Raw genomic sequence first — 25485 nt, 5'->3', positions numbered from 1 at the left:
CAAACCACTTGGAGTAGCACTGCTCTGAAGTCTCCCTGTCAGTAGACAACAGTTTAATGAAATTGTTTGGTTAGTAAGTTATTATAGTTAATGGGTTTGGGATGGGGAAGCTGAAGACATGAGATTGGCTGTGAAAGTTTTTGACATAATGCAACATGACCACAAAAATGTCAGCCATTTTACATTTGGCATGCCCAGGTGATGCTCATTTGTTGGTTGGTAGTGTACCAGCAAATCATGCTTTGATCCAATAGACTAGGCAGACATGTATTACTGCATGGACTAGATGGTAGAGGCCTGCTAGCTCAGGAGATTGGGTTCTGGGATTTTTCTCTCTCATAACTACCTTGACCAGTCTGTTTTCGGATGTTTAAATGATAACGCACCTTCTGTGATGGCCCCTTAGCAGTACGTGACATTTGAGTTTCTCACAGTAAGATGCTCATTCTTTTTTTGGCATTCTCTTTTTTTGACATTGTCTTCTTGCTTCTGAGATATTTTCTATCTTGATTTTCTCTGTATCTGCCTGTATTATTTTTATAGCTTTAGTGAGGTACAATTGACATATAATAAATTACATGTGTTTAAAGTGTACAGTTTTTAAATTTTGCCATTGTCTGCAGCTGTGATACCATTCCCACAGTCAATGTAAAGAACGTATTCTTCGCCTTCAGAAGTGCTCTGATGCCCCCAATGTAATCCCTACCTCTTTTCTTTTCCCAGTGACCATCCTCCTCCCTTCCCTTTACCTAGGGATTTAAAAAGAAAAATGAAGGGGTTTATATGCAGTGGGTTTATATGCTTGTGGTATTATTTCTGTATGAGGGACATTCAGAGCCCCTTTCCACTTGTAATCTTGGAAAGCATTTATAATACGAAAATTTGACCAGTCCTTGAAGCCGTATTGATTGTGCTATTGCTATCACTGAGTAAGTTCTGTGGGGAACAGAAAATGAGATGAAGAACACGGCTTCAGGGTGTTTATTCTGTAGCAGAAGGCACAAGACAAGCTCACCAGTTAGCCACCAGTCATCAATAGTAAACATCAGAGCTGTAAATTGAGTGATAAGTGGAGATGAATGTGACGGGGCAGTAGCAGGTCACTGCAATTTGGAAATAGCGCTCAGGTGCATCTAGAGATGAGGTTTTTATGGTACTCTCCTCCAGACATAAATTTAATCGCATCCTAATAGACTTTAGTTGAACCAGGAAGAGCATGCGTTCCAAAGTCAGACAGAACTATGTTGGCATTTCATGCCCACTACCTGGTAACTTGGTGATTATGGCCAAACTACTTTCTGAGCTCAGTCTCATATATAAAAGAAGGATATTTATATGTATCTTGTAATGTGTTGCAAGAATTCGAGGTAATGTATGTAAAATGTCTCTGTTATCCCTACTGGTACATAATAATATTACTATGCTTACCATGAGCCTTTACTACTCTGTGCAATTTACTTTACCTCATTTAATTCTTAAAACAACTCTTAAGAAATATTCCTTTAAAAAGAATACCTCCGATTACATGCCTTATTCGATGAAGAAAGGAATGCCATTGCAGCTCTTAGGCTCTATTTTCTTGTATGTAAAATGATATTTATAATGTCTTACCTTAAAAGTTCTTAGATAAAATTTTGGCACTTAGTAGTTATTCATTGAATGTTAATTTCCTCTCATTCCACAAACAACATCTCAGTGATCTTAGATGATTACTGGGTAAGATGATTAAATTTGTTTTATTTTGCAACTTTAGAGCTATAATAAATTTTTATTTTCCCAGACTTTTTTTTTTAGGGATGTCAGAATTGCTAGCCTAAGGACATCTGCCCTGGCCTAGTGCCAGGCAAACTTTAAAGAAAGCAGCATGTATGTGCAGCAAACTTGAAGATTAAATGCTTGAGGTTCTGAACATACGATGGAGGCAGGAAAAAAACAACTCAGGTCTAAAATGTCACTAGAGCATTGCAGCAGCTTTATTTAAAAATTACGGCTAATATTGCTTCATAAACCGCTAAGTGGTAAAGTCACTATAAGGATTGCCATCCAATCACTTTCTGCTAATTAGCGCTAAGGCCTTTAAGTATTTTACAGCACATGTAACAGAATTATCAACAAGTATTGTTAAGTATTATAGTGTACAATGTTCCCAAAACAGAATTGAAGTTAATTGCAAGAATCCTTTGTGATTACAAAGTGTATAGCTGTACCCCATAATTTAAAAACCTGGAGTAGTTTAAGTATTAAAGCCATGACACCGAGGGCACTGTCATTACAGAAAAATATTCAAATGGCTCATAAACACTTTTCTCAAGGGGCACTTTTCCATTTCCATTTCTTGCTTTTAAATACATGGTTATGAAACCAAGGCAGCAATAATATTGTACATAATTGTTGCTAGAAAGGTCCAGGTGTCCAGCAGGATGGGACCCTAGATGGGAAGCTGTATAGAAAACAAGCTTTTTTTTCAACCCACTCAGCCACTGTGCCATTTGGATGCAGGAGAATTGGTTTCCCTGACTCCCCCACCCCCGCCCCCTGCTTGGTCATGGAAAAATTGAACTCACGATGCATCCCTCCACCCTGATGAAGCAGCAGCATCCAATTCCTTAAGGAGAATACAGGACAATAACATAGTGTGCTGCGGGAAAGGGTTGCACAGTATTTATGGGGAAAAAGAAAGGGAGCAGTATATATACATAGCTTTTTTTTAATATAAATAGTGAAAATTATTTTCATTTTTAAGGAGTTATTTGAATTCACATTTTTTCAGATTAGTGATAAGAGGAACTATCCCCAAGGTCATCAGAGTCTTAGAGAAAGATGAGTCATTTATTCCTTCATTTATTTGTCATTTATTTATTGGGTGACAACTATATGTCTGGCCCTGTTTTAAGGATTAAGAACATATTTAGTCAATAGAACATCACACTTTCGTGCTCTTAGAACCTTAGAGTCTGGTGGCACAGACAATAAATAGGATAAATTACTAAAATGTATTGTATTTTAGAAAGTGATAACTGCTAAGAAGAAAGTTAAGCAAGATAGGTAAGAAATATCAAGGTGACGGTGTTGAGATGCATAGCCACAAGAAAGGCAATATTAGAAAGGTGATGTTTAGGACAAGAGCTGAAGGAAGTGCCAGTGTAAGTCATGCAGATAACTGGAGAAAAAGTAGTGCAGGCTGGGGGAACAGCAAGTGCAGATGCCCTGAGGTAGAAATGCACTCACTGTGTTCAAAGATCAGCACAGGGGACAAGGTAGCTGGAGCAGAGTATATGAAGCAAAAGGTAGTAAAATATGAGGTGACATTGATTATGAGGGGCCGGATCATTTGGGGCCTTGTGGATAGTTGGTTTTTATCTGGAGTGATGTGGAAAAACCACTGGAGGGTTTTGCACAAAGGAGTCAAATGAGCTGGCTAAAATTTTTAGCAGGTTGTTTCTGGCGGTTTCGAGAATCAAGGACAAGAAGGAGACCAATTATAGTAACTCAGGCTATTATTTCTCGTACTTCTATGGGATATAAGTATACCCCTTTTACAGATGAGACACCTGAAGTTCAGATCAAAAGTAACTCTTGAGTGGACCGTGTCAGAGCTACAAATAAAGCCAAGTTGTTTGATTCCAAGACACTCTACCCTATACCACTCTCCATCCATACCGGACTTTCTCACTTGCCCAGTAAAAGTTCCAAACTTGCGTGGTATATGGAAATACTCAATTGTGTATCATAGCATCAAAAACTGTACAAACTTAGATACAGATCATTTATTAACAGTCTGTGCTGTTTGTTTCCTTACATTAGGACCACTCGGTTTTACATGGATTAAACATTATTGTACATACGATAAGGGAAGTAAAACATTCACAATGAGTGTTTCAGAAATGAAATCCAGTGGGAAAATGGTGAGTTGATTTTTTTTTTTTTGAGCTTGTTCTTTAAGAAATGTAAGTAAAACAAACAAGAAAAAAATCACATGTGCTTGTTTTTCTAATAAATATGTACACAATTTTTAAAAATTGAAAAGTCAAAAAAGTTCTCTCACTTTAGTGATCTTGATGACTTAAAAAGAGTGGCCAGGATTTTCTTTTACCTTGGCCATGGAATGTTTATTAGCAGTGGAATTAAATATAGTAGATACTGAGTAGACTACACAGTGGAATACGGAGGTGTTATCTCATATCCCAGGCACAGAGTTGTTTGTCTATGCTGTTGTTTGGTAGTCACCCAGTAGGTACTGTCAATGTCTGGACCAGACCCAAAGATTTTGCATCTTTCCCCCATATGGCCTCTGGGAGGCTGTCTTTGCCCCTGCAAGCCTTTTCAGCTTCACTGTGTACTGTTTACTGAAATGATGGCCTACAAAGTTTGAGAAGTCCATCAATGTTCATTTACCCCAAAAGTAAATTGGTCACTGAATGTCTTGCATGGCTAGTGAACAGTATGGACCACAGAGTACCTTAAAGATTATTTAGTCCACCCTTCTTTGAACAGATTAGAAAATCAAGATGGTAGAAAGTAAGTGACTTGCCCAGCTAATTTGTGGTGTATATCATGGCAGGTAAATAAATGGTGATCTAACTTAGACATACTCAAATACATCAGTTGAAACTTACTGTGCTTGGGCATTCATTAGAGTCTAATAATTCAAATGGAGAGACGTCAAATAAAGGAGAATATACCAGAGAAAAAGACACCTTAGCTAGCCACTATCATTAGAAGTCATTAAATGCTTTAATCAAGCCTGGTTTCTACTCTAAAGGTTTCATAAGAAAAGATACTGCCAGAAAGTCAACTTACGTGACAGTCAGTGAGCTAATAACAAGTAGACCAAGCCAAAGTTCTGTTAATAACTCTATCAGATTTGCAACTATAGACAATAGAATTAAACATTAGGTAAACATTCCCCTTAAATTTGACTGGCATCTCAAGTACAGAAGAGAATTCTTATGTATTGAGCCTGTGTTAGGTCCTGTCCAAAGAGTTTTAATTTTAGTAGCAGAGTTGCAGTTGGTTACAAGCAAAGCAATCACAGCATGTATGATGGCAATAGCATCATAACAACTATATACTAGAACTTTATTATTTTGGAGCCAGATCTTTGTTATTTTGAGACTTGGATCCAGCTATCATTTACTAGCTACAAGGTGCGAACACAAAGATACACACACAATACTAGTCTTTTAGCCATCTAGGGAATTTTGATTCAGAGCAAGTGTTGTATCCTGACAAGCATTCTGAATATCTAATTGTGACTATCATAATTCTGTAATTTCACACCTTTTCTAAATCTGAAGCATGTATATTGCAGTATAAGTTAACATTATAAGTAAATATGTTCAAGGGTACTAGACAGGCACGTCACAGAATTCTTTGAATAAAATATGTAAATACAATTAATTTATTAAGAAAACATTGAGTATATTTTAATTGGGCAGTTAACATTAGACAGAAAGTCTTTTGGATATAGGACAGGGTGTGATTATGATGTTTATTCATACCTGTACTCTAAATTGATATTTCAGTGCAGCCTCTTTAAATGATGTGTTTAATATTTTTCAATTTACCTTGTCATCGTGTCAATAATGTTTTCCCCTTTGTGTTTCAGAATGGCCTTGTTACTAGCTCACCAGAAATGTTTAAATTAAAATCTTGTATCCGGCGAAAGACAGATTCAATTGACAAACGATTCTGCTTTGACATAGAAGTAGTTGAAAGGTTTGAACTTTTCTTTTTCCTTTATATTTAATTCTACGTTTTGATACAAATGTGAAACAGCATGCATATGCTGCTTTTTCAGTCTCTTTTTAAAAACAATATACGTTTATTTCATTCTTGCACGTATGCATTGAACAAATATATATTGCTTGATGCTTTAAAACAAAACAAAACAAAACAAGAAAACACCAGACACAGAATGCTAGCAAAAGTAACATTCTCTCAAAGAAGAATCAATATAAATGATTGCATTAGGGGAAAGTGCATATTGTGGACTTGGGGTCCCCATCACAGTGAAGGAGCCTGACAGCATTGTTCACAGCTCCTGGGTCAGCCTGTTTATAGACTTTTAAGGCCTGGTGCCCTGGCTTTCAAGGAATAATAAGACACAGCTGGCAGTGCCATACGCTTCCTTCAGCCAGTGAAATTCAGTGTCTACCCTGTGCAAAGCCCTGTTCTGGACATTCTTAGCCATAGGATGTTGGGAGAGACATAAATGCTGTGTGCCTGAGTTTAGTGGGAATATTTAGCTCTACTTCTTTCTTGTATCAATACCAGCAGAATAGAAACAAAATAAGAATGGGTATACTTCTTGATTTCTGTTCTATTCCGTGATCTGTTTTTCTCCTCCTGCAATACTACAATATTTTCTGAATACTCTAGCTTTGTGTGTGGGCACTCTATATGCTATCACACACCATATATATATATATATATATATATATATATATATATATATATATATACTCTTATATACAATATATACTCTAGCTTACATATAATATAGCTTGTAAGTATCTAGGAGGTCAAGCCCCTCACTTTATGCTTCTTTAAAATTATGTTACCTATTTTGGCCCTGTGTTCTTATGTTGTGGGATCTACTTATTAAGTTCCTCTTCCTCTCCAAAAAAGTCCTTTGGGATTTTTAACTGGAATTACGTTAAAGTTATTAATCAATGTAGAGTTGAACTCTCCTTAAGATATTCATCTTTTATTTTTTAGATTTATTCTTGGATATTTATTTTGTTGCAAATTTTAATAGAATTATTTTCATTAGTAGAAACTTTTTTTTCTAAATGGTTGAGACTATTGTATAGAAAGGCTATTAATTTTTTTATAAATCTATATCCAGCATAGTTGTTGAATTTACTGGTTTTAATAGTTTTGTGGTAAGAATTTCTGGTTTTCTATGTAGACAAATACCAAGATTTTTTTTTTTAATTTCAGCCTTTTCTTGTTATATAACCTTGGGCACATTGTTAAATTGCTTTGTTAGTTGTCTCACTTGTAAAATAAAGATAGTAAGTACCTACCTCAAAGTGTTGTTATGAGGATTAAATGAGATAAGACCTAGCCAGACAATCAGCTCTAATGCGTCCTTTGGAGCAAAAAATGAATATAAGACCCGGTCTTGTATCATATTATATCATATATCATATCATATCTCATATCATATCATATCATATCATATCCTACTTGGTCTTATATTATATTAAAATAAGACTGGGTGTTATATTAATATTTGCTCTAAAAGATGCGTTAGAGTTGATGGTCTGGCTAGGTCTTATTTTCGGGAAAACACGGTGGTAAAGGCAACAAACACACTTGCAACACAATGCCTGGCACATAATAAACAGCCAACAAGTATTGATTGTTTCTATTTTATTATTGGTGGTGTGACACTGACTTAAATTTGCAAAGATAAAATTATCTTGATCTTTATATATGTTTTTCCTTTTCCTGTCAAATTATCTGTTTTCCTATTTACAAAAGAGATATTTGCCTTTATCACAGTTTTGTCATTCCAGATTTTTAAACAGACAGTATTTAAGTGAAATTTTCTTCTCTATGTACCTCTTCACAGAGCCCTTGAATTTCCTGTTTAAATTTAAATTTATTTTCTGAACAGTCTACATAGTTAACTATGTTAATTTGACTGGTTTTGGATTCCATGCCTTTTTCTCTTGTATTGGTTCTCTCCCTCCCTTTGTTCGCTCTTTCTTTCTTGAAGTACATCCTCAAGTAAATATTTTAGAATGGGGTGCATGGGCCACAGTTTTGTTTTTTTTAAACATCACCAGTGGGTCTTATTTGTCACTGTGAAAAGTATGAATTTAACAGATTCTTGGACTGGGGGCTCACACCCATCAGCTCGTATCCATCAGTTCAACTTTAGCACCTGTCTCATCCCAATAGCTTTTCCAGAACTGCTACCTTCATCATGAAGCTCCATGAGTTTTCCAAATTCAAACTTGGGCTTCTTCAGCATTGTGACTTTTCTAACAAAGACAACAGGGAGCACATAAACAGATTGGCAAGCCTTTTGTATGTCTTTTCCAATGCTATCTGGAACCAATTTATTGACCTCTTCTTTCAAGTCATTTGTCTGCATCTCTCGGGTTATGATTTCCATCATCTTTTTCTGGATTTGGCAGATATGTTGATGCTGAACATTAGAGGCCTTCTGAATCTGATTGCTGTGTTTTTTTAGTAAACCAACACAGAATAGATGAAGCAAATAACCATTGGTAGTCTTGACATCAACATGAGTTTCAGTCTCGGTCTGCCATTTTTTGACTGGGGAGCACATTTTGTCATGGGTAAGATCCATGCTGTGGAAATCAGTTAGGCAGTTTTTGGCCTGAACATTCTCAGTAATTAACCTGAATTTTCTAAATGCAACTTCCTCATTTTGCGTATCAGCTAAGCTCACTTCAGAACGTGACTCTTGGGACCATCAGATGCAATTTTGGTTCCTTGAGTTCTCGTGACTAGTGTTTTCCCAATATTTCTAATATTGAACCCAAGCTGGTGCTTTCATATCATACCAGTCTTTCTTAGAAAATGGGTCAAACACTTTTTTCCTGGCTCTCATCTTGCTGTGTTTCATAAGGCGCTTATTCTTGCCGACCACCATACTGCTGCTTAGAGAGCCAAAAGGGACAATTATTTTTAAATGAAGTAATTTTAACATTGTGATCATGGTGTAGATAAACACTTTGGTTTTAGTATCTTCTTAATAATTAACCAGTTATGATATGAGGCTTTCCGTATTGCTATATACTCATCGTAATTATTTTTAGTGACTAGATTATACCACATTGGAGTCATAATCTTAATTATTCTCATATTGTAGAATGTTTAGGTGGTTTAGAATTTGAGTGAATGTAACTATCATCCTTTATGGTCATTTCAGGGGAAATAGTTTGAAACTATCCTCCTTCAGACTGTCTTGTACTTGGAAAACTTAATAATTTTACTATCTGTGATCTTTAGAATTAAAAATATTTGTGTGTTTGCGCGTGTGTGTGTCCACAGTGATTTTTCTGAAAGGTACCGTACCTGTAGATCAGTCTTTTTTTTTTTTCTTTTTTCTTTTCTATCTTTTCTCTTTTCAATTTCTTTTTTTCTCTTTCCTTATTTTTCTTCAAATTTTACCCTTATAGTTAAATAAGAATTTAAAAAATTATAAATGTATAACAAATAAATTGAATATGTAAAATATTTGTTTTTAATAGGCATGGGATCATCACATTGCAGGCCTTCTCAGAAGCTAATCGGAAACTCTGGCTCGAAGCCATGGATGGAAAAGAACCAGTAAGAATATAACACATTCTATAATTTAGATTTTAATGTTCTAATAATTACAAAGTATATCTGAAATTTTTATATGTCTGTAGTGTATTTGAAAATATTAAAATAGCAAATCAGAGGAGTGTAGAGACTCTATTTTTTTTAGTGTGGTATCACTTACTGGCCCATGACACCGACTGTCTAATTTCTCAGGAGGACTTTCAGGACTAATTTAAAACCCTACAATTACTTTTTAAAAATTACTTATAATCATTAATTTGGCTGTACTGACTGGATGATTTTATTCAGTTAATTATTGAGTGCCCTCTCTTTGCAAGGCCTGTGCTAGGCTTTATGATCAGCGTGACAAACAGGGTTCAGGGGAAGAACTAATCCTGTAGTCTAGACTGTTATTGAAAAGTCTTATTTGATAAAACTGCCTGTGGGTTGACATTTTCTCCTCATCTATATCCTTATTTTTCTAATAGTTATTTTGATGTTGGCATAATAACTTACTTAAAATTATTAGAGAGTCTTATGCAAAAAGGAATAAATCATTGATCACTGCTTTCTTTATGAAGAACAAGGCATTGGATGGTTAGATGGATGAGTACACAGAGCAAGTAGGAGGCCCTATTCCGTCCCTTGAGAACTATCCTTTATATGGCCAAGAGCCTGGGAAGGATCGTGTGCAAGGTACCGGTATAATAATAGGGCTGCACAAAATGTGGTTCCCAGGCTTTGAGACCGTCCCTCACACTGCTGTGTTTCCAGTCCACAATAAGATGAGTGCAGGAATTATGATTAAATATCTGGAAAATTTTACAGCAATTTGAAGAAGTGATTTTACATTTGTTGAATGTCATAAAAAAAATTGGACTCTACATCTATTCTTTATTATATTTATGATATTTTAATTTTATTGTAATTTACAAAAATAACAGTCAAGCACAGAAAAAAAATTAACAAAACAACTTGACTCTTCACCACTAATAGTTGAGAAGCAAGCCCTGACAGAACAATTTTAGAAGACAGTGTGATAGCTCAAGTACAAGATTGTACACATGGAGAACAAAACATTAAGCAGATATTTTGAGTAAGGAGCAATGAGGCGACATTCATCATGCGATGCTTCCTGAAGAAAGAATATTATTGTGCATTATGTTAGGGAATAGAGTGAGACCTGTAAATCGGATTGAAAGGGGTAGAGCTTCCCAGGAAAGGGCAGTCCAGGGATGGAAAGGAGTGGGAGGCAAGGCTGGTTACAGGTTGGGGAGATGGTACTGTGGCTGCAGCAGTTGTAGGACCTTGAAATCAAGACACTCCCTTTGTGTATCATACAAATGTCACCCTGGTAGTCTTCTGTACTGGGTCATTAACTGCAAGTAACTGATAGACTTTCCTTGTTTTTTAGATTTATACCCTGCCTGCCATTATGAGCAAGAAAGAAGAAAGTAAGTCATTTTAATCAGTATGTAAATTTTTATCACATAGTTATTTTTATTACAAAGGTATTATGTGATATTAAGAGTTAATTCTGGGAAAATAATAACACACCACTGATTGGATAGTGCAGCAAATTTGAAATTTTCAAAGAGTTTTCTCATGTTAAAACCACTAACTACCAGTGTTACAGTAACCAAAATAAAATTTTATTTCTTTGTTGTTTACTTATAGCTACATACCTTGCTGTATCCCAGAAAAAGATTTGAGGCATTTGCTACTTAGTTTGAAATTTTTTTTTTAAATGGCGGTGGAGGGCTACTTTATTTTATTTTCCCTGCTCCAATTTACAAGACTAAAGACTTGAATACTTTGTGCTGGTTTTAGGAGATTTTGCCCAAGATTCTGAAGTATAAGGACATTGTAATAACACACAGGATATGTAGGAATGCATATATATCACTGTATTTACTGAATTCTTAGCATTAAACCATTCTTAATAAACACATTTTATGTATTTTCCATCACATTCTGAATCCTTTTTTAATTATCTGCCACCTTTTACCCTTGTTATTTTAGTATATTTTCAAGAGTGAAATTTGGTAAATCAATAACATAATTAGACTTAGCTAGTTTGCAGTTAGATCTGCCTTGATATTCAGCTATTTTCTCTTTGTTTCTTCCCTCATGATTAACTTAAGAACTCTGTGTTGTTCTCTTTCTCAAGGCTAACCATACATTGTTAATCCACTTAATTAACAAAATCCTAACCTGGAAAGGGCAATTTCTTAATCCTCAGTCACCCAGACACAGGAATAAACATAAAGCCCCAGGCCATGATAGTCCAGGCCCAGTCCTGACCAGTCCCAGTCCAGAGTCTGGAGATAAGATTATCCTAAAACAGACCAGACCCCAGGAAGTGATGCTGACCAACTCCCCCTTTCCTTTGTTCTTCTTGTGTACCTATAAAACCTTCTGCCCGTTCTAGAAACAGGGAGATGGCCTTTGGACAAGAGTCCGCCATCCTCCCAGAATGCCAGCATTCTGAAGAAACCTGCTTTTCTTGCCACCAACTTTGTCTCTCAATTTTTAACTTTTTCAAGCGGTAGGCAACCAGACCTTAGCATGGTATCACATGTACTTTGTGACATTAGATTATTTGACATTTAAAACTAGTTTGTATATTTGTTTCTAAGGCTATGTGTATATCTTTTAAAACAATTTCAAGTTTTATTTAACTCAATTAACTTTCATGATGTCTAAATTTATTTTTAAAACAGATTTAATAACCTTGATTTTTAAATTGCTATTAAAATACAAGTTACAATGGATTAAAGATAAAAACTGGGAAAGTACTCATTTGAAAGTCGTAAATATTGACTGTATGAAAAAGCCTATCATTTTAACAATGAAATTCTTTCTAGTGATTGATTTTTTAAATTATCAAAAGAAAATGTATGATTTATAATACCTTTAATGTAAAAGACTTTTAAAAAATACTTCCAGTTTTTAGTCTTGCATGCCTTTGTTTTTGCTAATCAAGGGAAGTGATTTAGTATAACATCTTTCGTCGTTCACTGGTATCTAGTCACAGAAACATTAACCAATAGACTTTTGAGTACTGAATGTTCATTCTAAACAACTACCTAAAAAAAGAAGTAATCTGTTTTATAATTTGCATTTGATTAAAGTTTGAAATGTGTTTTCTAACATTGGTTTCATTATTCATATCCATTATAAAGACAGTCCTTTCAAGTTCAAATGACCTACTCAAGTATGAATCCTTATTGGAAAATAAAGTATGTATGGTATTGAATAAGGAGGGCTTTTGAATGGGGCCATGGTCAAGTCAGTCAGAATATGTTTGATACTTAATGCACCTCTGGAACTAAGGTTTCTATCATAAGTAGGAAGTTTGAATATGAAAGTTAGCAAATGTACTTATGCTGTGATGGAGGGAGAAGGTACTTCTTCATGTCATAAAAACTTTCTCTTCTGGAAATGAGTTTTCGTGTAGTCTTAGCCACCTGACTCATCACTATGCCACCCCTTGTCATTATCAAATGGTGTGTTTTTCAGAAAAATAACTGTGCAGAGTCCATATGTTTGTATCATTTCTCACATTCTGGCTTTTGGTATAATGTATTAGCTTCCTGCCTGGTTCTCTGAGCTTCTTGTGGCAGGACACATCTCCTCTTCTCAGTAATGGACTCAATAATGCAGGCCTTCCGTGAGATGTGTGCTCAGCACATAATTGCTCTTATTCTTACTCTTTGAGCCGGAAGGCTTTTATTGCCCAATGGGAGGTTTTGATCAGAGCAAGGAATATTACAATTACCTTTGCTTTATTAATATGCAGTGCTTCTAGTTATAAATCGTAACTTTAGTTATAAGTTTTATTTTTATTTTATCTTAAGCTATATTTTTTCTTTGAGCCTGTTTATAATCAACATACAGATCTATTTTATTTATAAATGTACTAATTTTTAAAAATAATTTATTTTCAGTTTATTTTTTTCATACATTTAATAGAATTCAAATTTCATCAATCAAGCTTCTTTAGATCAAGCTATAATTACAAAACTAGTATATTTCATTCTCCCAAATTCAAGACCCTAATAAAACAAATTTGTGATTCTGGCTAATATAATCTTCCTAAACACCTGGCAACTTCTGTAATCTAGTAAATTGCCTTATAAATGCCGAGATTAATATTCCTTTAAACATTCTAAATAAATTACACAGAAAATTGCATAGTGATTTCAAAATGTTTTACTACATGGCATAAAGCCAACTTATCCAAAATTACACTTGTTTTTGGTTGTTCTTACACATTCTTAGGGATTCAAATTTCCTTACTCAAACAGAATCACCACCACTCAGTTGGCATTATAGCATGTACCATCATAAAAGAAACTGGCTAACGGAGGCACAGGATTGAATGCATCTTCTAGAACTAAATTCCCTGAAGCTGTGGTGGACTTTTTGGTATTGCCAGCTTGCATGAGCAAGGCTTTCTAAACATCTCAGTCTACCATGCCATGAAGTCCCTTTCTTTAAAATGACCTGCCTCAGACTGATCAATGGGCTTTCCAAGTCCTCTGCGCTTTAAATTTTTTGGCATGTAATTGTGAATAGTCTACTACATTAAGGCCTACACTTTATTAATGGAACTTTGAATCTCTTGCTGAGACTATGATTTTACCCCTTTTCTCTTTTATTATGTGTCTTATCAACCAATGTTTTTCTAGTGATTTAATGACTCATAGGATGTGTCTGAACACTCGACAGTATTCCAGATTCAAGCACATCGTCCTATAAACCTAAAAGCAGCATCATGGTTTCTTCCTAGTGACGTGTCCAGAATTTTATTTGTTTCAGTTCAAAATTATATTCCAGTGATGATGAAGTTCTCAGACTCTTTTTTAAGTCTTGAATAAATCATGTGAGTTCATCATATTATGAGTTGAAAGTAGCTTATATCTTTATGATGGTCCCTTCAATACACCATTTCCACACATCAACCTGTTTTTTGAGATCTCCGTGTCCCTGTTTGAATTTTGACTGTCCCCGAAGTGGAATTATGACAATTTTAGTATGTAACTTCTCTCACAATTGGTATTTGAAACCAGTATCGTCTTGATTCATTTGCCACCTTGAGAAGTACTTCTGTATAGCCTTGGTTAATTCAGATGGATTCTGTTGACCTTAAAATAATCTTGTTATCTTTTGGAAACTTAGTTTTGAGTAAATGTGTTTGTGTGTTAAACTGCTGAAGATAATAGTGAAGCGTAGGATGGTAAAATGTAAAACTCAGGTAAAAATTTGTTTTCAATGTCAACCATTAAAAATAGTCATATCTCTGCTTTCACTGACAACCCTAAAAGCAACAGAGTAAAAACTATCTAGGGTCCTAAAAGAGGGTCAAACTGTGGCTATACGAAGAACATATGCCATAAAATGAGGAGTAAAACTATTCTGTGACAAGAGGAATGAAACTCGCTTTACAAGCCTAACATGAAAAAGACTCCCTACTTTGTGGTTATTATTAATTGGCTGTTTTCAGAGTAAAGATGCTGTAAATGAGAGAAGAAAAGGTTGACTCATCTTAATGAGAAAAGCATCAAATAAAAAAACTAAAGTATTGCTCAGTCATAGGATATTAAATCCTGAAACACATTTTTCTGTTTGCAAAATATGTCACAGTATCCTTTTCTCGAAATTATAGGCCTTTGGGAATTAATTCACTTTGAGAATAGCAATGTCGCTCGTCAATATTAAACAGATGTTATTCAATTAAGGTTAGAACTAAACTGTTTCTCAAGCCATGACATTGGGGATATTTTGTTAAGAATAACTTGCCAATAATTCTTTATAATTCTGCCATCTGAACCCGTCTTTCAAAGGAAAAAAATGATCTTTCTTGACATACCTTTCTGTCCCAAGACTTCCATCTTGGGAGTAGTTAACAAGGGCAGAGGCGGTTGTCATTTTTCGTAGGCTTTCTTTCTCTGGCATTCTCTGTTCATGCCCTGAATCTTATCTCCACTCAAACAGAAGTTTGGTGTGATAGCTTTTCAGCTGGTCCTCCTACTCTAGCTCTGGAGAAAGAACTTTGAAAGAAAAGGTACTTAGTTCTCATTCTCTCATGCAATTCAGTTTAGTAATGTTCCAGTGTGCACCTACTTTATTCCAGGTATTGTGAATAGAAAATCCTGTCAAATGATGTTTCTGCTTTAAAAAGTCATTATTTGGCCATATAATGACAAAGTTACCTAACATTCAGTCCTCATGTGCAAATCAAAGGGATCGGACCAAAAGATACTGTCAAAATTTCCCAACGACTCTAAATTCTTGCTACTGTGTGTTTCTGTGACTTTCCCGTGGGTGCCTAGGGAGTGTATACTTTGCAGCAATAAACAGCAAAATTAAGGTCATTCTTCTTATCCTCGGGAATTGCCATCTGTCATGAATGTTTCTGAGCTTCATACTGCCTTTTAGTTAGTTTAGTTCTGGAAGTTCTCAGCCATCCCTAGGTTATATCCTCCTTTTCTACCACATCCTCCCTCAGGCCCCTGATCAAATATAGTTTTGTTTCCATCACTGAGATCCAGGAAAAGGGTCATATAGCGCACATTCTCTTCAGAGTAGAGCAACAAAAAGGAGCAGTTTTGGACCATGGTTGTGGAGAGTTAACTGCTTATCCTTTAGGGAGAAGAGAAAAAGACCTGTGGGTATCAGAAACACCAATAAATGCACTAATTTCTTTTTTCTGTTTCTTTCAAGCCACATATAGTGTGGTACTAGTTGTCTGTGATAAGGTGTCTTTTAATCTGAAATGTCAGATTAGAAAAGTAAATCAGAAATTACAAACAAATGCTGCTTTGTTTTGTCAACCCTGAGAATGTACTATAAGGTCAAGTAGATTACATCTGTAAGGACATGCTGAGTTTTTCATTATGGGAAATTGAAGGTACAAGGACTTTCACTTTGTTACTTGTATAGAAGACTATTCTTTTTCTTTTCCTCATGGCTGTTTGAATTCTGTTGAGATTAATAGCTTTTGTGCTGCCAAACTGCCTATAGAAACTTTGTTTAAATAAAAGCTTTAGCCCTGAATAGTTTTCCAGAGGGAAAATAATAATAATATTTACATTTGACTTTTGATGGAATAAATAAAGTTCATTGAGTTAGCCTGTCTTCTGCTTCTACCCCTGAAGGCCAAGTGTCATTAATATTACAGGATTTCAATTCCTGGGAGTTTGGTGGTTTTATTCTGTGTATCCCTCTGGTCCTCTCTGTAACAGGGAGATATAGGGCTGAGGTAGGATCCTGGTGAGGAGTTGATAAAGTAGCTCCTGTTAAATGATAAGCTCTAACCCTTGTAGAAAGCATCCGAGGAGGGTACTTGAGTAAGCCAGGTACAAACCAGTAACCAGTAATCCATCAATCAGTAAGATTTATTGGCTGCCTGCTCTGGACCAGGCATGGAGCCCTGATTCAGCAATCCGTGTTCCTAACTGTGAAGCATGTGTGTGCTCCGTTCTCTACTGTTACAGCAGGAGTACCTTGTCCTCCACTTACGGAGAGTTATGATAAATTATTCGCCTTTAATAGTGTGATTTTATTGAGTAAGACCCCTTTCCATTGACATTACATTTGAACAGTAAGTTTCCAGTTTTCCTTTTTGAAGCTCTACAGAGAACCAATTTTTGTTCAGTTCCATGACATTAAATGACAGTAACCCCTTCATGGCTTTGGAAGGTTGCTCGTTTTCCTTTACAGAATTTGTGTCTGTCCCTGACTCCCTCAGAAGCACCACTACTGTGGCCTTTACATCAGTCACTGTGCTGAAGCCTGTTTAAGCCAAGTTGTCCTCTTCTCCTCAGAACTCAGCAGAAACTTCCACGTGCTTGGGTGAAGGCACTGTTGAATAGCAGTTTGCAAGTGATCGGGCATTGCCATGACTGCCCTTTGTTTCCTTTCTATGAATTAACAAGTCAGTAGCTGAAAAAAATGGATATACGTATTCCAGTTAAGCACAGAAAAGTTAATTGTGTGGTATTGGCTTTATTTAATTTAGTCCTTTTGGCCATGGGAAAATGTTTAAGTTATATATATAAGTGTTTGTGTGTGTGTGTGTGTGTGTGTGTGTGTGTGTGTGTGTGTATATATATATATATATATATATATATATATATATATCAGAACCAGCCAGGTTATGCTGTGATAACAGATGATCCTCAAATCTCAGAGGCTTACCACAGGAAAGGTTTATTTCCTGATCATGCTATTTGTCCATTCAGGTCAGCTGTTGCTCTTTTACACAAGGTTTTCACTCTGGAACCCAGGCTCATGGAGTAGCACCTCTCTGTATCCTTGGGCCAGAGTGAAAAAGAAAATGGTAAGCTACATACTGGGTCTTGGTGTCTGCTGGGTAATGGCATTGGTCATTTCCATTCATAGTTCATTGGCTAGTTAGTGCCTGTCTCATGGCAGAGCTGTCTTTGAGGGAGCTGAGAAACATAATCTTCCTACAGGAAGAGGCAACAAATATAGGTGAACAGTAATTCCAGGCTATTGATACCTATTCAGTTCCAGTGAGAAAATGTGTTTGTTCATTATAATTTATTGAAGTATAATGAACGTACAGGGACATTTCTTAATATCCAGCTTATCTTTCAGTGGCCAGCTAGAGTCACAGGACCTGAATGGGTTATGCCTGGTCTGTGTTTGTTTAAAGAAAGAGATTATTGCTGTAGCCCCAGATATTTTTAAAATAAGTAATACATATGCCTCTTTGAAAAAGAACACCCCTGGCAGACAATTCTTCAAGCCCCAGTGACTACAGCCATGCCCAGAAAATACCTTGTTCATGTAATTTACATATGGAGATACTTACATTCTCGTCTAGCCAATGATGATGAGGATAATAACAATACTTCTGTAGCACTATATTCCAAGCATTATTCTAGTTTTGCAAATGTTAACACATTTCATCTGTATGCAGCCCTATGAAGAAAATACTGCAGTTATCCTTTTTGTGTAGAAGAAGAAACAGAGGCATAGATAAATTAAAACTATACCCAGTAACACAGCTAATTAGTGGAAACGTCTCTTTTATCTGATTAGAACTCATGACTGACTTCTTTCATCATTACTTTTATTTTTGTTCATATAGCAGTGATGTGTAGACAGGAGCACATGGAGAAAGAAACTAGCGTTTAATTGGGTTTGTTCCATTGTTAGGCATTCATGTGGTTTTGCCTTTATCTTACTATAACCCTTTAACACTCGTATTGTTATTTTCCCCATTTTATAAATGAAAGAACTAGAGTTCATAAAAGTTAATAGGCACACTCCCATCCATACAGCGGTAAACTAGCTGAGATCTAATCCCAGGTTTGCCTGGCTCTAAAATTTGGGTGCCATCCCTGTACCATGGGTCCTCCCTATACTCTTCTGGGTAATAGCAAAGGTTGTTCACAGGAAAAAAAACACAAAAATGCATGGTTATTTTTCCAACATATTCTTCCACATCTCTGAATTGATTGAGAGTGTTTCATTTACTTATGGGAAGAGAGCTAAAGCACAAGATCCATGGGACACATCAGGACAACACCCATGGAATGATCTGGAAGTCAGACCGAATGTCTGTAAGATTTTCTTCTTCATAATGAGCCTGTGATACTAGTTTATTAGAATAGACTGGGGTATTGTAGTCAAATGTCCCAGAATACCTTCAAGATAGAGCCTGGTTATTGCTTATTTTTTTCACAATGGATACTTAAAGTCTGTTTTTATATATCACAGTTCACTAATTTTGCCAACGGCAAGTTTTATTGAAATTCTTTAAAAATATTTTCTCTGTTAATCATTTTATTGAAAAGTTGACCAGTGTAACCTCAAGAACCAAACATTATAAATGTTAGGAACTTGCAGTTTTCATTGATACCAAAAAATGCTAGTGTATTGTTTTTACGTAGGTTTATATTTTGGGGCTAGTTTTTGTTCTTAAAAATGAATATTAATAATTTATTCATAATTTCTTTATTCACTTTATATTGATTCCTCACCTCTCCATTCACCAACATTTCTGAATGTATAATGTATAAAATGCTTAGCATTTTGGGTTATTGCAAACAAGCAATCACTTCTTCAAGTTCAAAAGGAGCTTCACTCTCTTGTCAGCTCTAATAAGATGCTTGTTAAATGGCCGTTCTTTCTTGGATATTGAGTTCACCCAAAGCATTCACTGAGTTCTGTTCACTTGATCTAGGGCAGTGGGGACATAGAAATGAGCCAGTTTCTATTGGTGGTGATACATGTTTTAGTTTTGGCAATTTCACATTTTTTAATTTATTGATTTAAAAAAATTTTTTTGAAGAATTATATTAAAAAATAAATCGTTCCAAAGCTGAGTGAATAAAATAACAATTTCTACCTTTCTCCTCTTCTTCTTTACTTGCAGTTTATATGGATCTTTGTAGAGTTTTTTCCCTAGGAAAAAAATACACTCAAATTTTTACGTTTAAAATATTGGGTATAGTGACCTGTAGATGACTTTCTACCTAACAACATGTAATGAACATCCTTTTATGGAATGAAAAAACCTCTATCTAGTATTTTTGGGCCACAGATTTCTTAAAACTTTCAATCAATTTGGTTTTAGTGGTTTTCTATGTGTAGAATTTCTTCAAAGTTTTTCATCTGTTACTGGCACCCCTTCTTAGTTTTTTAGCATAATTTTTTGATATATATTTTTTGTCTGTGCATCTGTGTTGGCTGCATGAATGTGTTTGTGTTTAATCAATCATCTCTAAATGGAAGCCAGTTTTAATTTTTTTATTGGTTTGAATTGTCTTCATATATTATTTTCTGGGAATATTAAGAAATATATCTACCATATGCGATAACAATTTTCATTATAGTACAAAAAAATTTTTAGTCTTTTTCTCTGTTACTTGGTATTCTTAAATTAAGTCCTTTCTCTTTAAAGAAGTAATCTATGTGATCTGGCCACAAAATCTTTAAAAAATTAGAACAGATTTAAAGAAAATACGGCATAAGACAATAAAGTGCTATTTTATAATGTAGGATCTTTGAGGGATTTTTAGTGGACTAAGCTTGTTTTGAATTATTTTGAATATGATACAAAATGCAATAGAAGGAACATTGGGCTTAGAATCAGGAGACGTGAGTTAGAATCCTAGTTTTAGATCTTAGAACAGGGGTGTCCAAACTTTTTTCAACGTTTTTTACCAAGGGCCATATGCGGTAAAATATACAAATAACCGGGCCACTCACTTGAGGTGAAGTATGTATTGCCTCACCTGGTTTATTTAAGTAAACTAAATATATTTTTGGAATTTGCTGCGGGCCAATTAGCAATGTGGCCCACGGGCCGCAGTTTGGACACCCCTGGCTTAGAACAATGAAAATAAAATTTTCAGCAACCCAGTGAATCATGTAAGGTTGCAAAGGTTTCTCACTACCTTATAATGTTTTGAGAATTGCAGTGGGAAGGGGGGATATGTATGTGAATAGCTTGTAATATAGTTATTAACACAATAAAAGTTTTTTTCCTATTGTATTTAATTCTATCCTCTGTAAAACATGTAGTGAAGGATATTGTTAGTTTTAGGGAAAATGGATGGAATCAATGTTAACGTATTTACTTTCTGGGAAGAATTTATGTTTCTAAGGAAGCACATTGATGTAATAACTTTGGTGAATGTGACCCTCCCTCCTCTACTTCTACCCCATATAAAAATTAAGACTCTAACCAAAACTGCCATTGAGTCATACAACAACAGAGCCAACGGAAGGGGGAATGTAAGTTTAGAGTAAACACTTAATACGATTTTCTTTTATTTTCAGTGTACTTAAATGAAGCAGGGTTCAACTTTGTGAGAAAATGCATTCAGGCTGTGGAAACAAGAGGTCAGTATGGCCTGACATGTGCATCGTTAACTGTTGTGTGGTCCATCCTCCATATATAATAGAAACCGTTTGGAAAATGAGCATGTATTTAGTCATTAGTATAAGATCAATTTTAAGAATTGTATGAATATATAAATTATATAAATACATAAATAGCTATACTTTGAACTTCAATTTACCAAAAATTATCCTATAAATATGCTTATACAATCTCAGTTTACTTATTATTGGTGGACTCTGTATTATTTATTATTGTAAGCAGCTCTTTAATTTTTTTGAAGCTAATTTAGGGAGGTTAGTAAGATTCCTAAGTAGCTTGTCTCTAGTCCCTCCTTCCCTACATTATTTTCCTCAGTGATTTCAGTTACTGTCACAATCTCACTACCTTTCCTCACTCTAGTCATGACCTCTCTCCTGAAGCCCACCCGAGTTGCCTGTTAGACTCCTTCCATTCCAGGAACATTTGTCTAAAGCAAAACTCAGATTGGGTTTGGGAGTTCTTTAAACTTAGATTCAACTTTTGGTGCTACCAAAGTTTGAGAAGTTTTGAGGAGATAAGTAGGTTTCTTAAATACTTTAAATCTGTTTCCTCACCTTTAAAATAAAGACATAAATGCCATAAAACTGTTCAACACGTAGAACTCCATGACTGAAGAAATAGATGAGCAATACTGATCATCCCTTTCCATCTCCAGTGCTTTTTTATATTCAAATAGTGGTGAATAGACAAGTGTGCTCTGCTGCTTTGTAGGTCTTCAGACATTTTCAAATCACTGTTCAGTGTCTGCTCTGAGAAATATGTGTCTGGTGGGTGTTTCCAGGATAGGTTTGCTAAAGTTAGACTGAAAAATTGGATAAGTAGCTTTCAAATTCTCTGTAGGCATGTGTCTGAGTTTTTAACATTCTGTACTTGGGCAGCTGTGTCTCAAGCCATTTTCTTGTGATTTTTTTCCTTCTCATTAGGCATCACCATTTTAGGCCTTTACCGAATAGGAGGAGTCAACTCCAAAGTTCAGAAACTTATGAACACTACATTTTGTAAGTTTTGGATGAAGCCAGTTAATTAATTTTTGTTTTCTTATAGATAATCCAAACCATAGGGTTTTTTGAGGTATATCTTTGAGTATTTTCAAGTAATATTTAAAATTAATATTTGTATTAAATTTTTAATGTTCAGTGATACTAGATGAACAATAATCTATATAATGATTGTTCTTTTATAATGTTGTACTTTTCCTCACATGTCCTTTGACCAAGCTAGAGGAGCAATGAGAATTAGGGATGCCGGATTCAGATTGCCTACCTTGGTATCCTAACTCAGCCCCTTCAAAGTGACTTTAGATAATTTGCTTACATGGGCATCAGCCTCCTCATTTATAAGATGGGGAGTATGATAGTGCCTCCCTTATTAAGAATTGTGAGGATTGGATATGTTCAGCAATATAAAGTACTTAGGAGCACACCCAGCACATGGTAAGACCCTGTGATGTTAGCAATTAGCAAGAATTTGATTTGGGAAACTACTATTCCACAAGACATCTTTGAGGTTTAGTATCAAAGTGAGTTTTTCATGGACTCACACAAACAACAACCCTAAAGTTAAGTCCGTTGGCATCCTAAGAAATAAATGCCTCTCTCTTTGACCTACTTTAATGATTGTCTCCATTTTCTTAATGGTGCGAGTGATATTTTGAATTGCACAGTTTAAACCTCTTATTTTTATTCTTCCAGCTCCAAAATCCCCTCCTGATATTGACATTGATATTGAACTATGGGATAATAAGACAATAACAAGTGGACTGAAAAACTACCTCAGGTGAGGAGGGCCGAACACCTGGGACTCTGCCCACAACCTCGCACTCACTGGCTTGGGCAGTCATGGTACCCAGGGAGCCCATGTGTATGAACTTCTCTCAGTGCCTTTACTGAAGTGAAACAGCAAAAGGTGGTAATGTTTGTTTAGTGTTCTGGAACTTACACTTGATTTTTCAAATAATAAACTTAAAAAGCTGTAGTATTTTATGAATACTAAATAATTTCCATTTCATATTAAATTTGAATATGGGGTTCCCATGTATTTTTTTTTAATTAAAGTTGATTGGGGTGACAGTTGTTAGTAAAGTTACATAGGTTTCAAGTATACAATTCTTTAATACATCGTCTATATATCATGTTGTGTGTTCACCGCCCAGAGTCAGTTCTCCTTCCATCACCATATATTTGATCCCTTTTACCCTGATCTACCATCCCTCTCCCCCCTTACCCCCTGGTAACCACTAAACTATTGTCTGTGTCTTTGAGTTTTTTTACAGTAATTTTTTGACATGGCTTTTTCGTTTCTTCATTTGTCTTTTTCATTTGCTGTTTTCAGTTTTATATACCACATATCAGTGAAATCATATGATTCTTGACTTTTTCTGTAAAAATAAGTAGAAATTAAAAGTTTTTTGTTTTTCTTAAACTGTTACCCCATATCTGAGAGGAGTTTCACTCAGAAAGTGAAAATATCATCTCTCAGCTTCCCTTTTTAATACAATTGTGGCAAGAGATGCAAAAGGGCATTAGTATCTCTGAAGTCTGCATTTTAGGACTGCCTGGATCATCTCTACTAGGATTTTATCATACAGACTACTCACCCAATTGTTAAACACCGAAAATTCAGGGGAAGTAAAAAGATACTGCCATTCTAAAGTATGCTTCATTCTCTACTGTAGGTGCCTTGCAGAACCACTGATGACTTACAAGTTACACAAAGATTTTATTGTTGCTGTTAGTAAGTATGCTTCCATTGATGTAGTTTTATGCTGTATTAGTTACAGGTATAAGTTTAAACTAGCTGGTTAAGATTTTCCTATTTATTGCTTAAGATGTGGTCAATCTGATCCTTAATAGCCTACAATATTGTTTATAAACAAATACAAAATTACAGAATGAACTAAAATATCTTGTCACTTAATAAGACCTCATTGGGGTGACAGTGTGGTGTGATTAGAAAGAGCTGTGAGGAATTATTCTCATTACGTTTTCCTTGATTGATGCATGTCAGTTTCTTACAAGAGATATTTCATTGTTAAATAGATAAGACTACAGATATGTATAGTCAGTTATGCCACTGCCATACACATTCTCACATACTATATTCCTCAATCTGGAGAGAAGAATCAGATATTTTTGTCAGGCAACAGGTATGTCCATCTATCTCCTTCCCCCCATATTATATTTATGGCATTGATGATCACATTATTTCTTTATACCTGTGACTGTTTAAATGTTTTGTGAACATATAGATTTAATTCAAAACTTTTAGGTTGGGAGGGGATCAGTGAGAAACATGGAACCTGAGAAGTTAGAAACACTTACTTTTAAAACATTGGGACCAGAGTTCCATGGCGCCGTCTGAGCACATCACAGTGACTTGTAACAATTAGGAGTTGGCATTTCATTGTTAAAATGTATGAGGTATGACTGTAACAAGTCTTTTTAACAATCCAAGAAAGAAATCAGTCATATCATTTTATTACCACACATTGTAATGTCACAGGAAACGTTGTCTGCTGATAAACGTGTCAGATAAAGTTGAGTGACCTTGGTTTTTAATCCACCATACGTGACTGACCACATGATCTTGTAAATAGATATATACTACTATACTACTGAGTTTTCTCCTGGAAGCTCTCCAGTCTATGTTCTCCTCATAAAAATCTATCTTTGTGAGATGAACAAGACCTTAGAAAATATGTAAGTTGATCTCTCATTTCATCGACTAGGAAATCAGGACCCAGAGTGGACAAAAGACTATGTCCAAGGACACTAGTAATTCATGGCAGTACCAGGGCTGCAAGCCAGTATGTTTAACTCTTAACCTAGAACTCTTTCTCATAAAAAATTTGTTTTATAGCAAATGGCATTTGAGCCACTTAGCTAAAATGACTCAGTGAACTGGTGGTTTTGATATAAACATTTGGTCATAAGATTGTTTCCCCCACTTATTCTGTGGCAAATAATGATCATATTATTCACTATCGTGATAATTAAAATGCGTTCCTATCTATAAGAATTCATCTTTTGTCTGGGTCAAGGATAATCCCACTTTCTAGATGTTAAGATATTAAGTTAATAAAATTAGGTGTTTGATGTCAAGCAACAGAAATCCAGCTCAGTAAAAAGGGGAAGTTGCTTAGAGACTAAGGGGGTCTCACAGAATTCCTTGGCAGAAGAGAGGCCAAATCTTCCTCGGGCCTGCAACCATGAACTCCAAAGTTTGGAATTGACGGTTCTCTCCCCAGTCTTTCGGGAGGCTCTCTCATC

The 25485-nt window shown here is 35.4% G+C and overlaps 1 protein-coding gene and 1 pseudogene across 1 annotated transcript in view; one reads left to right on the top strand and one right to left on the bottom strand.

The window, feature by feature from the left end:
* The window catches only part of ARHGAP42 (Rho GTPase activating protein 42), a 252004-nt gene that overhangs the window by 205421 nt on the left and 21098 nt on the right, over nucleotides 1-25485 (top strand). Inside the window, exons 9-16 of the mRNA XM_019741698.2 lie at nucleotides 3805-3905; nucleotides 5609-5718; nucleotides 9237-9315; nucleotides 10706-10745; nucleotides 21115-21177; nucleotides 22141-22215; nucleotides 22909-22993; nucleotides 23892-23950. Of these exons, the coding sequence (XP_019597257.1) occupies nucleotides 3805-3905; nucleotides 5609-5718; nucleotides 9237-9315; nucleotides 10706-10745; nucleotides 21115-21177; nucleotides 22141-22215; nucleotides 22909-22993; nucleotides 23892-23950 (612 nt within the window). The remainder of the gene's footprint in view (nucleotides 1-3804; nucleotides 3906-5608; nucleotides 5719-9236; nucleotides 9316-10705; nucleotides 10746-21114; nucleotides 21178-22140; nucleotides 22216-22908; nucleotides 22994-23891; nucleotides 23951-25485) is intronic.
* Nucleotides 7880-8635, bottom strand: LOC109452614 (small ribosomal subunit protein eS1; annotated as a pseudogene).

This window comes from Rhinolophus sinicus, linkage group LG06 (assembly GCF_036562045.2).
Source record: "Rhinolophus sinicus isolate RSC01 linkage group LG06, ASM3656204v1, whole genome shotgun sequence".
NCBI lineage: Eukaryota > Metazoa > Chordata > Mammalia > Chiroptera > Rhinolophidae > Rhinolophus > Rhinolophus sinicus.
The sequence above is the reverse complement of the archived record's forward strand: the minus strand, read 5'-3'. Positions and strand labels throughout refer to the sequence as shown.